The following is a 20,198-nucleotide window of genomic DNA, read 5'->3' on the forward strand; positions in this document are numbered from 1 at the left end:
GGAATGTTATAGCTCCTTGATCATCAGCACTGAAGAGTTGGGGTATGTGATATGTAGCCATGTGAAATCGTTGCCTTCAAATGTTGTGTTTGTCTTTTTACTGTTCCAGGCCTTCCTTTCCTTTCCTCCACCGCACTTGTCCAACATGTTCAAAAGAATTTGAGACCAACTACCGGAGGCGGAGAAAAAAAAAAAATCACTCTTCTTGGTCTCCTGTCAAGACCGCCCCCCAAAAGGGTGAATTTTGTTTTCGGAGAAGATTCTTCATGTGTAGGCTGTGGAGACCGGAAACAGGGCCGGTTTGAGCTCTGGGTGGACAGTTCACTTATGCGATATCTGGCTTGAGATAATGAAAGGCACCTGTAAGGAAACACACGCAGCGTTTTGGGTCACGCCGGGACAATTCACAGCGAGAGGCAAAATCAGCTACAGGCTGTCAATGTCATATTTAATACCGCGGTATCAAAGGATCGAGGCCAATATTTTTATTCCCAGGACAAGTCTGACACAAGTCTGTGTCCTTGGGATTATACCCCATATGATCCTTGAGCTGACCTCATTAGGAACATGTGTTTCTAATGCCAGCGGTTATTTCATTTGGGCCAACCCTCGTGTTTTACCTCGTGACAATCGGGCTTCGCATCTCGGCAATTAATAACCGCAAGATGTTGTTGACATCAGTTCAGAAAATAATTGTGCCAGGGAGCCCTTGCCGGGACCATCGGCTGGCTTTGCCGCGACACTGATCCCGGGCTGTAAGGGCTAATGGGGCGACTGCCGCCCCTTTCTTAAGGAAGCATGGAGATTTTTCACCCTTTCGGGAGGAATCACCCCCCCCCCCCCCCCGCAGAAAGACCAAGGCTTACTTTGTCCATACTGCCCGTATTGGTAGCCGGTGACGGGGTCCATACTGTAGCCCGTGGTGCTATAGGTGGGTGGGCAGTAGGACTGAGAGGTGGGCAGACTGTCCAAGCTCTTCATGTGGTCTAGTCTCTGGCTGCAGCTGGCCGACACGGTGGTGGTAGGTTCCAGCCCCCCGGTGAGCGGGGAGAGAGCATAATCGGTCTGGGGCTGGTGGGGTACACCACCGTGGTTGGTCAGCAGTCCCATTACCTAGAAGAAAGAGGCAGATGGGGAGGAAGTAAGAACGCAGGGCGACCCGATCAGAGCTGAAAGCTGAAAGAGTCCCTGGAAAGAAAGGTCCCGTTTTTATTTCTTTGGAAATCTGCTGTGACGGGGCCATCCAGGAGACGCTGAGCGAGAGGCAAAGGGGCGCGGACCCCACCTCATGCCCAGTGATAGCATCTGACTGCAGTTTCAGGAAAAAAAAAAAAAAAAAGGCAGGGGGAGGAAAGAGAAAGAGGGAGGAAGGGAAAAGAAAAAGAAGTGGAGAGACTCACCACGCCTCTGGTGATAAAATCGGGCTAGAATTTCAAAGAAAGGGGGGAGGGAAGGAGGGACAGACGGAGAAATTCTATCTGCTGGTATAGAGCACTGGCTAATCATGTATCACATCTGGAAGTTTCACATGTGACTTTTAACCACATATTTGCTTATATTTTTTTTTTAATTTTTTTTAATGTTTTATTTATTTCTAGGAGAGAGAGAGAGACAGCGTGAGCAGAGGAGGGTCAGAGAGAGAGGGAGTCACAGACTGAAACAGGCTCCAGGCTCTCAGCTGGCAGTCAGCACAGAGCCCGATGCGGGGCTCGAACCCACGAACCGCGAGATCATGACCCAAGCGAAAGTCGGACGCTTAACCGACTAAGCCACCCAGGTGCCCCTGCTTACATATTTTAAAAAGCTCAATGGATTCAAATGAAATTCTTGGTGTGTATTTTAAGATGCCTATGTCTCCTTTCACAGCATTCTCTCTCCAGGAAGTTCCTCTCCCTAACTTAGCCATCTTTCACTTAATTAGAAATAATTACTCCCTCCCTGATGCTCGCAAGTGCTTTATTCATCCCTCCCACTACGCGATCATGACTTTGCTCACCTACTTTGAGTTATGAGAGTTTTGAGGCTAATAATCTACTTGCCTTTATAGTTCTAGAACCTAACATGGTACTTGTCACATATTAGGTAGTGAAGGAGGGAAGGAGGAAGGGACGGAGGGGGAAGGAAAGAGGGAGAGGGAAGGATGGATGGATGGATGGATGGATGGATGGATGGCTGGCTGGCTGGCTGGCTGGCTGAAGGAAGGAAGGGAGTGGTAACCAACTCTCCAAGTAACTGCCTCCATTGCCTGCTGTTTCGCTTCTTCTCTAAACATTTCATATATAAGAAGTGTGAAAAGGAAAGAAAAGTCTGAAATGCAAACACGTTCCAAAAACTCCCTTCAGTTTTATAAATAACCCTGGAGAGAAAGAGAACTTTAAAAAGAAAAGAAAAAAACCACCTTGTGCTAACAGAACAACTTTCAGAGGCGCATGGGGAGGTGTTTCAGGAACTCAAGCTCCCTGACCCTTGCAGCCCCTTGTGATGGAAGTAAGTGGCTAATTAATTTGGCAGCTGGAAAACTGCCACCCGAGAGAGAGGGAGGGATTTTTCTCGGCTGCTCTGATCTAGCAGCAGGGGTTGAGAAGCCGTTGAGGAAGAAATCAGGTACAGTTGTGGAGAACCTCCAAAATATAGTACCTGTTTACCTAGTGTTTTAGCGCCGGAGCCCACAACTGCACGCATTGCCATAATATTCCCATCGTGTTGGGGCGCCTGGAGGGCTCATTTGGTTGAGCATCTCACTTCCGCCCAGGTCATGACCTCACCGTTCACGCGTTCGAGCCCCGCACCCGGCTCTGTGCTGACAGCTCAGAATCTGCTTCGCATTCTGCGCCTCTCTCCCTCTCTGCCCCTCCCCCGCTCGTGCTCTATCTCTCAAAAATAAGTAAAAACATTTTTAAAAATTATTTAAAAAATATTCCTGTTTTATCTGAGGAAGAAATTAAATGTATAAAGAAGAGCAGGAGGGGAGAGTCGCGGTGAACGCCAAGCCCCATCTCTGGCCTCGTGCTGTCCCCAGAGGGAATGCAGACCACAAAATGCTGGGTGTAGGGGTTCCATCAAGGAGAGAGAGGCACCACTCTTGCATCCCAGAAGAGGCAGCCTAAATTAGATTTCAAAACCAACGATGCCACAATTCCCTTTGGGAAAGGTCTGCATAATCCTCGCAGCCAAACAAAATCTTCTTGAAATGCAGCTTTAAGCTGATCTATCTTCAATTAGCCCCAGGAGACAAAAGAAGGGGGTGGTCTGCTTACCACCATCGAGGGATTACGCTTTCTTCCTGTATTTTAACAAGCCACCCATTCCCCTCACCTTTCCCCTTAAGAGCTAGTCTCTGTTTCCTTGTCTGCCTTTCATCTGCTGTGTGTGTGTGAGCATGTGAGAAAGGGGGGCCGCTGTGCAGAAAGCGACACAGCAATACCCACATTTTAAAAGATGATCCAGGAGATCTACATTTCCTTGAGTTATGTGGTGGAATAGCTTTTTTAAAAGCTTTAAAAACGACCTATATTCTAAAAAATAACCATATGTGACAGAGCATAGATTTATTTTACTGGGGCTTTGGAGAAAGCAAAAGTCACAAAATAAAGAATCAGTAGGATTCAGGGCTCCAGGACGATAGAAGACTCTAGAACATGGGGTTCTCATGGGCCCTACCCGACGCCATTTATGGTCCGTTGATTGCTTCATTTTTCTCCTTTTAAAAACTGTGAATGTCACCCCTAATGCATTTGAGTTTTTTCCTGAATGTTCTTCCACCTGCATGGGTTTTTGTCTTCTTTTTTTTGGCCTTTGAGTTTGTGCAGATGATTTTACAGTATATGTTTGGAAAATTCATAAAAATGCTGTTGACATACTAATTTATTAAGTATTTTATTTCAGCCCAAATTCTCATTTGTGTCTCTTAGAAGAATCTAAAGTAGAGGTCATTCAGTGTCAAGTTTATCCTTTCAAATCAGGGGTATCTCTTGGTCTACTGGAATGATGCACAAGAATAGATGGGGAAAATAAAAATATGGAAAATGTAACTATTTCAATGAAAGAGGGGTAATGACTCAGGGCACAAATATTTTACTGTAAATAAGCGGTGCTGAGTAAAAACACGTACTTAGAAAAAGCAATTTTGTAATTACATTAATCCAGAGAAGAAAAATGGCCAATGGCACTGGGTTTAAAAAGGAAATATATTTTAAATTAAAATGGCCTCCCTCATGAAAATACTTACATAAAGCTTAGTTAATATTATGTCACTCTAAGGGAGAAAAGGAATACTCTGTACACAATTACAGTTGAAGAGTAAAAGCGAAATGTTATTCAAAACACGCACACTCTCCCATGAACTACCCGTGCATTCTTGTGATAAACCCATTTTTCATCCTCTGCCATATGTTTCTTTGTTTGCATAACTTTGAAAGCAGTAATAATTTTGTCCATTGGAGAAAACGTTGAATATCCGAAAAAGAGAAGACATGAGTCCTTCCAATAAGCAAAATTCAGCTTATGATGTTGTTTATGAAGCAACCTTTGGCAATCCTGAATTATGACATACTTTAGGACAAGAGTTAAATCTAAGACCTAGAAATATATCTGCTGGAGAATGGAGAAGACACAGCTGTATCTACCAGAGCTGTTTTCCAGGACAATAGGAAAGATAGTTCCTTAACGTTCCAGGGCACCGCATCCTTAAGATGTTGCCGGAGCGTGACCCAACCAGGAAGGATGACTGGTGAGTAAATGGAACAGGAAAGAATCCACACTGGGTCTTCCTATCCGTATGGCCAACGTCACACACAGAAAGCCAGCGACAACTACTGGTGGAGACATTTTCCTACAAGCTCTTCTTTCCACTGTGATGGCCGAGTATTGTCATCATTTTTCTCCAAAATTACATAAGGGTTGGAAAGAGGCACTAATAGCTTCCGACACATGGCCCCAAATGGAGATTAACAAATAATGATAAACTAATGTGATTTATTTCAGTATTTCACATGGAGAAAACTTGAGAAATGTACATCTTTTCAATAACTTCTCACTTAAAAACTGAAAAGGATATCTGTGTTGGAAAGTAAAATAGTGAATATATCAACGCAGAATGCATTACTTTCCCCTAACATAATTTAAAACCTCAAATCTCTATGGAAGGGTCCCATTACACTTTTATGTACATTTCTTTAAGAGCTATTTTGTATTTCATGTGGTTCAAGGGAAGCTATGGAAATTCCTTTTTTTGCCGCACAAAGAAGTTGGTGAACAAACTTCTTAGAACTCCCCCAGTATGGCTCTGGAATGTCTTCTAGCCATATTTTCTTTTTAAGAATATTATCCCGATTTCTTTTATACATGCTTTTCCTACAGCAATTTGTCATTTGAAGCCTAAAATAAAATCTCCATTTGTTGCAAAGTGGGGTATTTTCCCCCCTCAGAAACCATTAGTAAGCTATTTCTACCATAGGATGAATTTTTTGCCTGATTTTTTTTTTTTTTAATTTGGGGTTGAGGGAAGAATAAATAATTGTCCAGTTTTCACAAACAATTTCAAAGGAAAATAAATAAACTTGGAGCTGTTCCGTTCTGTCTACAGAACACTGACCACATTCTTATTAAATGCCAGAGAAGCCCAGGAGATACAATGACCAAGAAGAGTTTTCCTATAATAAAGATCACTGTTCTGTCCCACTGGGAAGGGATAAGGAAGGAAGACTTTCTTTTTACATTGAGTACGACTCCTAGGTGAAGCGTCTGAAAAAAACCATGAAGAACATTTCTAAATTGTTACCTCCAAAAACACTTCCCAGACACTGTTTCTAGATTGCTTTATGGAAAAGCATTTAAAAAAAAAAAAAATGCAAAGCCTTAGAATCCTGTACCGGCACTAATGCCAATTCTTCAGTTGTTTGAATTATCGGAGACATTTTCCAAAGATATCCTTAAGGTCATTCCCCAGTTTCAGAATTCCAAACAGGCTGGAAGATTATACGGTTGATGAAAAACTAACTCTTGACAATTGCCCCATGCTATCTTTCTCTCGAATTAATTTTCCTATTGTAAGATTAAATGTAGAAGATAAAAACTAGAGGTTAAATGAAGATTTACATTTAAAACAATGTGTCTGGAAAATATTTGTCTCCGCGTGTTATGGTTTTGCCGTCAGTCGAAAGGGCTCAGAGCTCATCCAAAATCTCAAACAATGTAGCAAATTGTGGGGTACATCTTGGTGCATCTTTTTTCCTTAGTGGGAATCCTGCTTCGTGTCTTTGTTTTCTTGTTTGTGCCGAAGTGATCAGAGGTTCTTGTGATTTCACATTTAATGATACACATTTATTTACATTTTGGAAAACTGCTGTGAAATACAGCTATGGTGGATATAAAGGGTTGTTGGGGGGAGGGTTAGTTTCTACCCTCTCCTCCAAAAGTCTACATACTGATTGTATACATATTTAATTTGTATGTAATTTCTTTTCAAAATGAAACAAAAATACTCGAATGTTTAAGTGGTTGGTTTTTTTTTTTTTTTTTTGTTAACACACATGCTCTGGGAGTCATCTAATGCTTATATTTCAGGGACTGTATCTTTGAGGCTTGAACAGCCTAAATTTGGACAACTGAGAATTAGAACAGTGCGTTCAGATTCAAGTGCCTTAGGAATTATCCTGCAGTTGATTAGTATCTAAATAATTAGATTTTGGGCCCTGTCCCGTTTAAAAGCTCTATGAGGGAAGTTGCCTGAGGGCAGAAGTTTCTTTAAGGTAAGTATGGTGACCTTCTCACCCATACCCACAGTTGTGGGAAGGGCATGGCTGACCTTTACCTAACCGACAGAACGCCAATGCTTGTAAAACGTCCGGCTAAACGCGTCCTTGTTTTTCATTTTAATCCTTAGCTTACAGTTTGCAAGGAGCTATGTTTAATGCATGATTAAAAAGTAGGAGAGCCAGACAAGTGTGGTTCATATGCTGCCTGTATTTCTAAGTTTTATTTGAAAAGAGCACAGGCAGTGCTGTCTCAGATAAACTCTAAGGTACAGATGCACTTGAATCTCCAGCCCCTATGGCCAATCACAGAACTTTTCTTTCATCCGTTCTCTAGGGTACCTATTTCTCAAAAGAGCTAAGCTGTTAAATTGATAGCAATATTTTTTAGGCACTGCTGACTAAAACTTAAATCCTGGCAAAGACTTAGCACAGAAATGGCTTGCAGTCGTGACATGTATACACACAGACACACACACACACACAAACACACACACACACTTACATGCACGTATACATTGTTTACTTCTAGCCAATGATGAGCATGTCCATCTATTATCAATAAAACAAAGCCCATTAAGAAAACGTTTATTCCACCTACATGGAAAAGTATGCCAGTTAATACAGTTGGCATTGGACAATGTTAGACCCACCATGGGTCATAATAAAATTCTCATATGTTTTAATTCATTTACGCATGCCTGCATTTAATATGCTTTGTGACCATGTCTACAATTAATATGATTTATGGGAAAGGAACATGTGCAATATTGGGGGTGGGGGGGGAGGGGAGAGCCTAGACTGGTTTTCTTCTATGAATGAAAAATATAACAAACCGGCTCAAGGAAAATCATTGGCTGTTAGCATATTAAGAGGGACTGACAGAGCCCTGAGTAAACTTGAGGGAGTTAATGATATCCTCTTATCTGACCCTGACACATTTGCAGCATGTAATTTACAGAAGCTCTGTCCAGGGAATCTTGACAAATGCTCCTAACGATGTCAGGGCAATGTTCCATTCTAATGGAAAACAGATGTGGGTCAGATACTCTCATTCATCACTTACCACAGAGAGTCTCAAACTCTCCCTGGGAGGAATGGTATTACCTGATGTTAACTCTTCCCACCACCACTGCAGTCTTCTCCAAGGTAAGCACTCAACCCCATCACCGCTTCAAAAAACCTGCCTGAACACACGACTGTAGAAAATCAAACGTATGTCTGGGTTTAATTTCATGACCACTGCAGGACATGTTTGCTAAATATTAATTGACCCTTTGGGACCTAGGATTCCAAATCGAGAAGGCGAAAAGCTCTACACTTGGGTATCCCACAATACTTCAGGGAGATGGATTAAAACTTCATTTCTAATTGCCCATAAACGAAACCTGCATTCAAGGAACGGGCAGGACTGATTCACCCTCATCACCATTCATAAATGCAAATCTTGCTGCACCTTAACTGCCCAGCTCTAAGAGTCACACACACACACACACATACACACACACACTAAACCTGAAGTCCAAGTTGGCTTTTAGAAAGAAGAGCCTCAACTCTGCCCCTCTGAAACAAAGGATGTGGGGCTACACTGGAATCTCTTTCCCCTGAGATTTTCCCTTCCCCCCCAGTGCTCTAACAACATGGAGGACAGACATTCCGGCCTACCAAGGAAGAGAAACAGTGGCCCATTTCAACAAGGAAATTTCTTCTTTTTTCTAGACCATGTGTGATGCAGGCAAATATTTCTATGGCTGCCCAAAGTCCTAAGATGCCATCTACTAAACGCCTAAGATTACAGCAGAGAAGTTTCCCTACCTTTCTCTTCACGTGAAAGAAGGTATGTTCTCAGGGTAGAGGAAAGAGCCAACTGAAAAGACCAAGTAATACTAACTTAATGGGTAGATCTCAGGAAGGCTTTTTCTATTAATCACGGGAAAGCAGAGGGCAGTCCTGCAAAAGTCGAAGAATCTACCTTTTAAGCAATGTGTTCCTGCCTATTTCACAGGATTTCCAAGACCCATGGATACCTGCAGCAACTCCATCAATATGGGACATCTGAGAATACAGTCTTCCAAGAACCAGAAGCTACTGCCCCACTGAGGTAAAATCCTATGTACCTTAATTCTCTCTCTTACCCAACTCCAGGGACACGGAGCCAGTAAAGACGGTGTGTCGCTCATCTAGCTGAACCTGATCATAAATTGGACATGGGCCGTGTCTCCAATTGCACAGGTAACTGGATGTATGTGGGGAACATACAGGGCTCACAGTGAAACTGCTTACATAGTCCCCTGAGGTACAGAAATGTAATCTGTTCCTCCCGATCTTGACAAAATAGTCTTTGTAATTTAGTGAATTGAGAATATTCCCCAATGAGCCACTCAAAATTACTCAGATTGTCCCTTACTTTCGAAGATCTTTCCACTGCACCTGTAGTTTTAGCTACCTTTATTCTTTACTGATGAGAGAGAAGCACAGCGTTCATCCGATTCGCTTACCTTTCCAGTCCCATAGAAGCTGAACTGTAGATTTTTAAAATGTGTTCATGTCAATATTGTGTTTCAATAAATCAAAGTGAGATTCAAAAAGGGACCATTAGGATAACCCTGGCCCCTCCCCTCTCTTAGCCCCATGGAATGAAGGATCGTTGGCTCTCATTCTTGCTGTAGTGAGTTCTTATGTTCTTGTGATCTGAATTTCTCTTTAAAAATTTTTTTTATTATTTTTTGAGACAGAGAGAGTGCAAGCAGGGAAGGGGCAGAGAGAGGGCGAGAGAGAATCCCAAGCAGGCTCTCTGCTGACAGCTCTGACATGGGGCTCAAACTCACAAACGGTAAGATCAGGACTTGAGCCGAAGCCAAGAGTCAGACGCTTAACCAACTGAGCCACCCAGGCACCCCGTGATCTGAATTTCTCAAACAAAACCAAGATTTGTACATTGCATTTCTGGGCACTTTCGTATCTCAGGCACAGTACAATTACTGCATTCTGAACGGACAGCAAAACGCATCCTTAGCTCTTTAAGATGTCCAAGTAGAATCCCTGAAAATACCCGGGTCCACCAACAAACTGCCTTTCTTTTGCTATTGTCTGGTTTCCACACTTGCCTTTTGGGGGCAGGAAGAAACAAAAAGTTTTTGTTTTGTTTTGTCTTTTGTCAGAGGTTCATGGGATATTTTGGAGTAAGTAGTCGTGAAAGCCCTGTTGCAGGCTCTTGTTACTTCATCAAAAAGCATTTAAGTTTCTCCAAGCACTGTGTTTCCCAGCCCAGCTCCTATAGGACAATTCTTTTTTAATATCTTCCAAGTGTAACAAGAAGTTGGAACAGAAGCTAAGATAGTTTAAGCAACATGTCTGAAGACCCACAGCTGGTAAGTTTTGGAATCTACGTGCCTTAGATCAATGAGTAACGTCCACACTGCCCTCTAGTCCTAGAAATCTCTTGCCTCTCTTTATGCCCTTCTCTGCCTTATCTAAACATTATTAAGTGGTTAATAGCTTCTTCCTTAAAATTACTCTTTTGCCCGCTATGTTATTATTATATGGGTGGCAGGGAGGGGGCCGACAATGTGTCCAAGTGAAAGATCACATCAGACATTAAATAGAAAGAAAATTCACTTGTGAAAAAAAAAATCAAGGGAAGCATTTTAGAAATGGACAACTCATGAGCAGACCTCCACCCGTGTTTTCTCTCCCTTAGCACTTCCTGGGGAGAGTGCCTCAAAACTTGGTAGTTTCATACTCAACAAAAGGGCTCCAGAGTTAAATTAGAAAACCGAATTAGACAGACACGCTTCCGCACTGCAAGACTTATCAGAGCCTTTAGTAGTCTGATGTGCCCTGGGATTTTGAAAGGTAACACTTATCAAATTGTTGACTCAGAATCCTTTTTCCCCAAACCACTGTTTCAAGGAGCCCACTGTGGGGAACTAGCCTTTATTATGAGGCACTGGGTGGTTTCTGGGTGTTTGAAGATGATTACGACCTAGTACCACTCCTCTAGAAGCTCACAGTAAAAGGGAGAATGGGCACGTTATTATGTAATACCGCTTGGCGTGTGTTTTAACAAGGTGCAAACACACCAACGTACATCAGCAGAGGCTGAAAGAAAAAAATTCTGCCTGCAAGAGTCATGGACATGTTGACACCGAACTAGAAATTTTCCTGTGGAGTCACACATAAATAGAAGCTCACCACTATGGAGGGTTTTTAAATCAGAACTTCCATTAGATTTTTTTTTTTTTTAACGCAAGCTGCCCAAAATGAGACATCAGGGTTTTTTGTAAGAGAAAAAGATAAGTTATTTCTATCAACGGTGCCTGCCTCCTTCACTGTTCAGCATTGAGATTCTCTCACGGGCAGGAAATATTCCCTTCGGGGTGGAAATACTATCCTGTGAGTCTACAATATGCACTGCCTCGCAACTGCCCATCGTTCTCATAGGAACGATGAGCAGCAACAGGGCAGTGAGTAATCCCAGCAACTCCAGGTTACCGAACTCGAGCTAAATGTCAAGAGTAATTTTTAAATATCATACCGTACATTGAAAAATACACACCTCTGATGAAACCCAGACTGTTTCGCAGAAACAGATTTCTTTAGGAAAAAAGAAAACAAAAAGTAGTATACAACTAATGACTAAATCCAGTCTTTTGCGTCTGTAGTACAAAGCACACATTCAGCCCCTAATTGAATAAATATGCAAGTATTCAGATTTCTGTAGATATTGCCATTTTGCAAATGCAGTAATAAATTAAAAGCTTTACATTGCATTCCAGCCACATATAAAGGGTTGATTCAGACCACTGGCCTCACACTAGAATCCAGCACGGTTTTCCTGCGTTTTACCGACGACAAAGAAAAACTTTTTATTCTAGTGGCTTCGTTATAGACCCAGCAATCACACACAACTTTTTCTCCCCAACGGCTAACCAAATCCGAATGCGCCTAGAAACCATGGGCTTGTTGCATTTGATTTGTGCAATCTACAGGGGAAAGTAGCTAATGGAGTTTCCATTTAAATCAACTCAGCAGACACACAAAAAATTTAATTCAGCAAGAAAGGTTTGCTTGTGGCTCATTTCAGTGAGATGATGTAAGATGCAGTCATTGATGCTGCTCCCTCCCTTCTTTCAAAAGGAGGTTTGGGCCAAGTAGTTGTCTCTTTCAAGATTCTCCCAGTCTGTAACTAACTCAAGAGGCTGTGGCCAGAGCTGACACAAACCAGGGCCCTCCTCATATTCTGTAAGGGTAGCAACCACAGCCTTCGGAGAAAAACCAAAGGCACCGGGTCAATTACAGCCTGCACTGAATTCAAGAGATGGATTAGCAGCAGTGCGCTCACCACGGAGAACATCTTGAAAACCTAGCGCGGCGGAATGGAAACATGCAAACGGTCAACAGTTATTCTGGTGGGGCTGGAATGGGCTCATTTATGATCATAAACATCTTGGAGCCTTCCTAAACATGGGAGGCTTCGGCAGCCTTGGGTTTGAGCTCCCAGACCACTCCAGGAATGAAACAATGAGGCTCGAGCCTTGGAAGGGCAGCCGCTTTTGCATGGAACGTCTCTCCCTCTGAGCTTTGTTTGACACCCGACCAATCTCTTTAATCAAAATCACTCCTCTTTCCTCCACAGGTGACTTTCTGGAAAGTGTAAAGGGAGGGAAGTACCTCTTTGGGAAACGGGTTGGTGGTCTGGCTCTTCGCCATGGTAAAAGAGGGTGGAGGGCACACCTTCCGTCACCCAAAACAAATGGCCTGGCATCAAGTGGCTTCCGCGTGTGCGCCCGCAAACGTCCAGAAAAATCGCTCTCCTCAAACAGGAGCTGGCCCTGCCACCAGGGTAAATCTCACTGCTTTTCCATGGATCAGCAGGACAAGAAAAAGTCAAGGAATTACCCTGCCTCCGAGAAGAAGGTTGCCCCTTGTGTGAAACAGAAAAGCACCGCTCACAACCGTTCTTAATGACTATACCTCACCCACATAACAAGCTGATCCGCAGTAAGCAAGCCCTTATTCCTTCGCTGGACAAAGCACCATCACCTTGCCTTGCAGCTAAGGAATTTGAGATAATCGTGAACACCGAGATGCAAAAAAAAAAAAAACTGACGAGCAAAATCAAAAGCAGTCTTGAGTTTTGTGTACACATACTAACACTCAAATGCTTCTCCCTAATAAGTTTCGGGATTAACAAATGTTTGTCAAAAGAAACTGTGCTGAGCAATTGAAATCTAATTTGAAATGGAACCACGACGGTCTAATACATATATGCATGAAATGAGGACGCTCACTAATAAGCATGGCTGCCACCAAATATGCAATTTACATATATTACACACTAATAATCTCAATTTTAATATTATTCTTTAAGAGCAACTGGATGGGTGGTTGAGCTAAAGGTTTTCTTTTGTAAAATGCGAACAAGAACAAAAGTTGATCCTGGCTGTCCTCTGCCATTAACCACAATCTCGTTTTCTGTGAAGAGCTAGCGGCTCATTCTCGGGTCTATCCCAACTCCTCGGCACTGTCATGTTACACCAGACTTAAGAGATGAATGGTCGACGGCCCTGATGAGAAGGGCAGACCTGTGCTTTGTTGCTGAGGTGTTGAGTGGTGAGCAAACATTCGAGGATTTGTAAACCTCGTACACAAGACTTTAGGAGAATTTTTTCTTTCCTCAGCAGATTATCCATGAAATGGGACAGGTATCCTCGTTATTCAATTACAACTTATCCAAGACCTGGATGAAAATTTGAAACGAGCCCTCTGAGCAGAGCTCTTACCGTGGGGATTTATTAATAACAGTTAAACGTTCCTTAAAACAAAACTTTTTTTTTTAATTTAAGCCTATTTTCTTATTTTGTCTTTGGTTTCCCTCATAAACCAGAAACGAAAATCTACCCCTCTGCTCTAAACATACAATGTGTTCATAATAATCCAGATTTATACCAAATGTATTTTTAAGTATTGCTGAATTGAGAGAGTACTCAAAATTTATGGCCGCTGAGGTTGCAGAGAGGATTTCCTCTTTTTTAGGGAGGAAAATACTTAAAATGAATGTAGGAAAGGCTCGGAAAGCTTCTTGGATATCAAATGGCTCCGTAGGAAAAAGAAAAAAAAAAAAAAAAAAAAAGGCCATGATATAAGAGTAAATGAATCAAAACCATATGGATCAAATTTTCCCTAAAATACACAGTTTGAAAAATTAAGGAGGAAAAGTGCTTGGCAAAATGTGTTTTAGGTTTTACCAAACCCAAAACATTTGAAGAATCATTTGCAATGGTTGATGAACCCTAAATGCCGCCAAGTTGGCCCATTTTTGTATACAACATGACAGTAAAAAAAAAAAAAAGGAGGGGGTGCTTTCTAGAAACCACGTAACCCCACTGATACTGTATTTCACTCAAGAAATCATTAGAAGCTGTGACCAAAAGCCGTGGAGACTGGAGAAGTGGGGTGGGGGTGGGGCATGAAATGACAGAAGTTTGTTAAATTAATTGGCCTTGTTTTTGGGGGGTTGGCTATGTATGTTCTGGAGGTGGGTGGGGGGCAGTGAAGGGAGTGTTTCTTGCGAAAGAAAGTTAATTGGAAGAACATGGGCCAAATGTTAATTAGTCTCATGTCCTAAGCATCTGCTAGTATTTCCTCGATACCTCCTATCCACGTCAAGATTCCTTTTTCTCTCCTGCTGGTGTTGCAAGGTGCTGGGAACAGGCTCTGCAGAGCACAGGCATGGGCTCTAATGCCCCGTATTCTTTCTGCACTGTCCCCACACCAAGAGAACACAACCTTTCGAAAGAAGGCTGCTACTGCTGGATGGAAAGCCCTTGCTAGAGTGACTCAAACCGTTTTCTTCTCTGTTTGTCATTCATTAGAGAAGCCCCATCTCCTAAAAGGGTTATGAAGTTCAAACGAAATACAGTGCAATTCAGAGACTGCACAAAAGGTTGGGGTCATAGCCTATCCCCTCTGTCACCCATCACTGAGACTCTTGCCTCAGATCCCCCTGACAGATCCCGTCTTTGGGGGGGGGGGGAGTATGAAGCCAACCCCCCCCCCATTGGTGAAGTTTTTGGCCACGACTGCAGGGAAATCAGGTCAAATAGCAATGCCAGAGCCTATGGGAAACTTGCTAGACTATTACGCTTCTTCAGGCAGCGAAATGTGTACTTTGTGTTTATACAAGAATAACAACTGGAAGATGGAGAGATTTGGCTCTTAAGTCTGCCAGGAACCCGCTCTGTCATTTAGATGACTGCATTGCATTGGTCTCAGTTTTTACATAAGGAAAATGGCCATCTTCCTCAGATATAGTTACTGATTCCCTCAGAACGAGATAAACTGGCCAACGATTAAGTGGTGCACAGACCCTTTCAGCAACTCGGAGGAAGGCTATGCTCGAAGTTTCTAAAAGGTTTTGTCAACATTCTGATACTCTTTCAAGACACATATCAGTCTACTGCTGCTCAAATCTGACCAGCTGAACAAGTGTGGCCTTCCTGAGTCACTTCACACCTGTCACGAGGCTGAGACCCTCCCCGAGAAAAGCACTGAGGGCATCTAGGAAATACCATTTGGCTAATGGCTCTGACTCCAAGCTTTAGAGGAATCTTTACATGAGGGAGAAGACATGTTGGAGTCTCCAGAAGAAAACCAAACTAGAAGACACACACACACAGAGAAACGATGTGCCCTTCTTTATGGTGTCTGTTCATTTCTTGACAGGAAACGAGAAAGCCCATTCCACCACAGTTCACACACGTTCCAGCTCACGAGTTCCAAGTGGGAATGGCCAACACCACTAGATAACGAGTCAAAATCCACAAATTATTTTTAACATGTCAGCCTCCTCTGGAAAGATCTACAATGAATTGACCGTAACAACTCCAAAACCATTAAATCCAATTCCCTTTAAGTTAGTAAGTGGGGAAAGGCCTCTGATGGAATGTAATGGCAGAAAGAAGACAACATGGAAAACTATATACACTAGTGTCTTAGTTATATATATATTTTTTAATGTTTATTTATTTTTGAGAGAGTGCGAGCAGGGAAAGGGCAGAGAGGGAGACAGAAGATCCAAAGTGGGCTCCATGCTGACAGCAAAGAGTCAGATGCAGGCCTTGAACTCACCAACCTCAAGATCATGCCCTGAGCCAAAGTCAGATGCTAAACTGACTGAGCCACCCAGGTGCCCCCAATTATATATATATTTTTTAAAGGCATAAGACTCAAAAAAGCTGGAAGGCAATATACAAAAATATTAATAGCATTGCCCAGGGGAATTTTTTTCCTACTCTGAAGACACTTTTAGGAAATGTTTTCCATTTTCTACAATAACCATGCAATCCCTTTATTATTGGGGGGAGTTAAAAGATTGGTAGAAAAAGGGTGTGGAGCTGAAAAAACATGTAAAAAACATATTAGCAAATATTAAAAAAAACCTGAACCAAAAGTTTAGAAACTTCGTCTCCACTAAATGCTTTTAAAATATGATGAAAGCCCCCTGCCACTATTTTTTATGATACCTGTTTCCTCTTTGCCCAACTGTGTACGCTCACAGGGGAGGGGGGACTATGGGCCAAGCCTCCCAGCTTCCAACCTCAAATCTCTCTATCACCTGGTGGTCTGCAGCAGACCTCAAGAAAGCTCTCTGAGCCTCAGTTGATTTGTCTGCATATCAGGTGTCCAGAGAGAAGTAGAGGATATGGAGGAGTAGAAGGTGAGGAGAAATGGAAAGATTAGTTCCATTTTGAATATGATCCGATATATTAATATATTGGATCCAATATATTAATAAGCACTTCAATATGATAAGTAGTAAGACTGAAGACCCTTTCTCTTTTTTTAAGTTTACGTATTTATTTTTGAGAGCAAGACAGACAGCAAGTGGGGGAGGGGCAGAGAGAGAGAGAGAGAGAGAGAGAGAGAATCCCTAGCGGGCTCCACACTGTCAGCACAGAGCCTGATGCAGGGCTTGAATGCATGAACCATGAGATCATGACTTGAGCTGAAACCAAGAGTCGGTTAAGTCTTAAATGACTTAAGCCACCCAGGTGCCCCTGAAGATGCTTTCTTTCCTCTCTTCTTTCATTAATAGGTAAACCAGGCTGTTCAGAGTGAGCTCTTGTCTTTAAGTTTTCTTCACAATATTCCTAATAAAGCCAAACAACCAAAAGTAGGCTTGTGCCAGCCCCCCTACCCCCCACCCCCCGCCTTGCGTAAAAAGAGGCGATCCTGAGAAGGGATGAATCCCAAAGCTATCGAAATCCAGGTTCTAATTGCCAATTCTCCTACCCTGTTGTTTTTTAAACAAGGTTGGCATGATTCTGATCCCCTTACCGTCTTTCGCTCCCCAACTTTGCCTAAAGAAATAAGGAGGAGCTTCATCATATATTATTTGTCCCTTTTCCAACTCATTAGGGATGTTATAAGGACTAAAACGACATGGATTCCTAGAGGTGATTTGAGAAGGAAATGTATGGTAGAAGTGCAAAATATCCTGGATAGATACAAAGTAATAAGTAAGAAATTAACAGAATATGTAAGAGCATAGTAAAGAAATACAGGAAGAGTTGCCTGTGGAATTTTCCATTGCTTGATATTGGAATGATTCCCACTCTACCGTCAACTCTGGAATCATAAAATGAAAGATTAACAGTTTCAAGACTACGTGCCAGTAGCTCCAATAATATATAATATAATATACTGGTCATAACATACAAGCTCATACACTTACAAGAAGTCAGGAGTTTCACTTTTGGAGTACAGATCTGTATCATCTTCCCTATTGCCACTGGACAGGAAAGAAATGCCAACGGAGTTCTGGGTCTCACCTTGCAGAAGCAGTGAGGGTTAGAGTTTACTTTTATTAACACATTCACCCAAACCGTCTTCCAAACAGCTCTGCCAGGGCCCCACACTACTGATGCTAAAAACTGCAGAGATAACTACCCCTGATGTTACTTCTAAACTGAGGAAGAAGCTTATATGCTCTAAATCTGGGCATTTTAAAGAGGAATCTACGAACCTAAGTCCATGATTTTCATGCAAAATCACATTTACAAATGCCAGCACTTGGAAATTAAATGCATTAAAGTCCCGTAAGGAATCACGCTCATTGTTTTCATGTTGTTCTTTTTCGGCCAAGGTTTAAAGCCACCTCCTATTCCTTATCCCAGGATGTGCTATAGGAATCTATGAAACTTAATTACATTGACTGTTACAAAAAAGGATTTATGAACTTTTGCATTTAGGCAGAAATGTTTATTTCATTGCCTTTGCTATTCATTCTTTTCAACTCCGACGGCTTTGAACTTTTCAGCTGCTCAGAGTTATCACCCTTGTGCAGAGCCCAGGAACTGCACTCCCCAACACACCAACCACAAGTTGAAGAAAACGAAGAAGGCGAAGATATATGAGTCGTTATTTTGGCCACCCTTTGTGCCATTAAAATCTCATTTTCTGCCTATTAGAATGCCCTCTTGGTGCTTAGGCAGCGGTGATAGTCGGTGATTAGTGTGTAATTGAGTATAATTGTCTTTTCACTTTTCATTTCTGTCATTCTGAGCTTCCCTCTGTTTTTCTCACCACCAAGAGGAAAACGGGGGTTAAGAAAAGATAAAGCTGTTAAAACTCTCACTCTCGGCCCTGAAGAGATTCTCGATTGCAATTATAGATTGCAACCCCTTTGTGACATTTCTCCAAATTTAGTGGGCAGCTATCCTCGCCACCTGGGCCAAGAGCTCTCTAATAAAATCAGGCGGTCTGTATTTAAACAACTGCTAATAATGTCAACCTCACACAGATGCCACATGTAGGAAATTTATCCAACCCTCTGACATGCAATTACCAAGGCAATTTATTAATATGATCTCTGAAGAAAGGCTCACAGCCCAATGCAAATTAGAAAAACAATTACAACATCCAACTATCTATATATTCCCAAAGTAGCAGTAATTCTCCTAATTTGTGCATTTATAACTCATTTATCCCCGAGTTCTGTAGTCATCAGCTGATCTCTCTCTGCGCAACTTGTTTGCTTCCTCTCCAATTGTTTTATAAAAGCTTTGGTGTTTTCCTATCGGCGCTTTTGTTCACAACCGTATCAGCTGATCAAGTACCTTTTTAAAAACAACAACAACAACAAAATGCATGTGAGCTGCTGACCCGAAGCTCAGAGTTAGGGGTGGAGCCAATCAACGCCTTGACAGCTCAGTATAAACACAGAATATCCATGATTACCTTAAAAAATCACTTGGATTTTAAGTCCGAGCTACAACTTTTGATACGGGTCCGTAGGAAGAGTGGAGAGAGAAAGGAAACCAGAAAACTGAAATCATGTGGCTTGTATAAAGAATACATTATGGTTTAAATTTGGCAATTCATTACAGGACTGCCTCGGGGAGTTGACTGTTTGGTTCTGGTATACAGCAAATCGTCTGTCTGGAAACACGGGACTGACCTGAGGTGAAAGGCCATTGCCAATGGCGGGGTTCATGGGGTTGGAGGGCCCAGACGGAGGCACAAAGCTGTCTGTATAGCTGGAAAATCCATGCCTGGTGCTGGGGAGGCAGTAGGCAGAGCTGCTGTCTGGGTTCGAAGGAATAGTGCTTTGGTGTACTGTGCTCGGAGGAAGCGGCTGAGGTCTGTGCACCGTGCTGCTGGGATCCGACACGGCTGCAATGGAGAAGACTGTCAGCTCGAAGGTGCCAGTGCAGGTCGGCAGAAGACGTTCAGTGCACAATTCACATCACCGAGCCAAGCGGCAGTCTCTACCGCTCAGACCAAACCGTACTTTCAAACTGCATTCCTTCGCACGCATACAGCGCCACTCAGAACAAACACAGCCACGTCTCTGCGTGTGTGCGCGAGTACATAACTGACTTGTACAATTCCGCGGCATACTCACCCAGAATGCGAGAGCAGAAATCACATTAAAGGTGATAACAAACCTATTTTGGTAGTGAGTGGTATTAATCAGGGTAAGAATTAACCAAGGTAAGAATTGCAAGTCTCACGTTTCTTGTCAAATATACTTTCCTTTGTTTTTTCTTTAATGTTTATTTTTGAGAGAGAGAGAGCACACAAGCAGGGGGGAGCCAGGGAGAGAGGGAGAAAAAGAGGATCCCAAGCAAGGTCTGCACTGTCAGGACAGAGTCCATCGTGGGGCTCGAACTCACCACCAGTGAGATCATGACCTGAGCCAAGATCAAGAGTCAGACGCTTACCGACTGAGCCACCCAGGCACCCCTGGCCAAATGCACTTTCAACGTACCTAAATAGCAGTGTGGAATGCCTGCAGTGCTCTCTTCCATAATCCAAAGCCATCCAGTCGTATCACTTATCCCATTCACCTCCGTATGCCGTCAATTAGTGACTTTATCAAAGCTTACCTTCCCTCTATCCCTGCTGCAGTTAGTAACTATCATAGAACTTTAGTTCATT

The 20,198-nt window shown here is 42.6% G+C and overlaps 1 protein-coding gene across 2 annotated transcripts in view; it reads right to left on the reverse strand.

Annotated features, from left to right (window-relative positions):
- Window positions 1-325: 325 nt before the first annotated feature.
- Window positions 326-20,198, reverse strand: part of PAX3 (paired box 3) — a 97,096-nt gene continuing 77,223 nt past the window's right edge. For both annotated transcript variants that reach the window (XM_039236839.1, XM_039236838.1), the window contains exons 7-9: window positions 19,216-19,430; window positions 867-1,113; window positions 326-360 (exon numbers count right to left, since the gene is read on the reverse strand). In XM_039236839.1, the coding sequence (XP_039092770.1) occupies window positions 326-360; window positions 867-1,113; window positions 19,216-19,430 (497 nt within the window). The remainder of the gene's footprint in view (window positions 361-866; window positions 1,114-19,215; window positions 19,431-20,198) is intronic.

This window comes from Hyaena hyaena, unplaced genomic scaffold (genome assembly GCF_003009895.1).
Source record: "Hyaena hyaena isolate Hyena2069 unplaced genomic scaffold, ASM300989v1 scaffold_117, whole genome shotgun sequence".
In the NCBI taxonomy this organism is placed as follows: domain Eukaryota; kingdom Metazoa; phylum Chordata; class Mammalia; order Carnivora; family Hyaenidae; genus Hyaena; species Hyaena hyaena.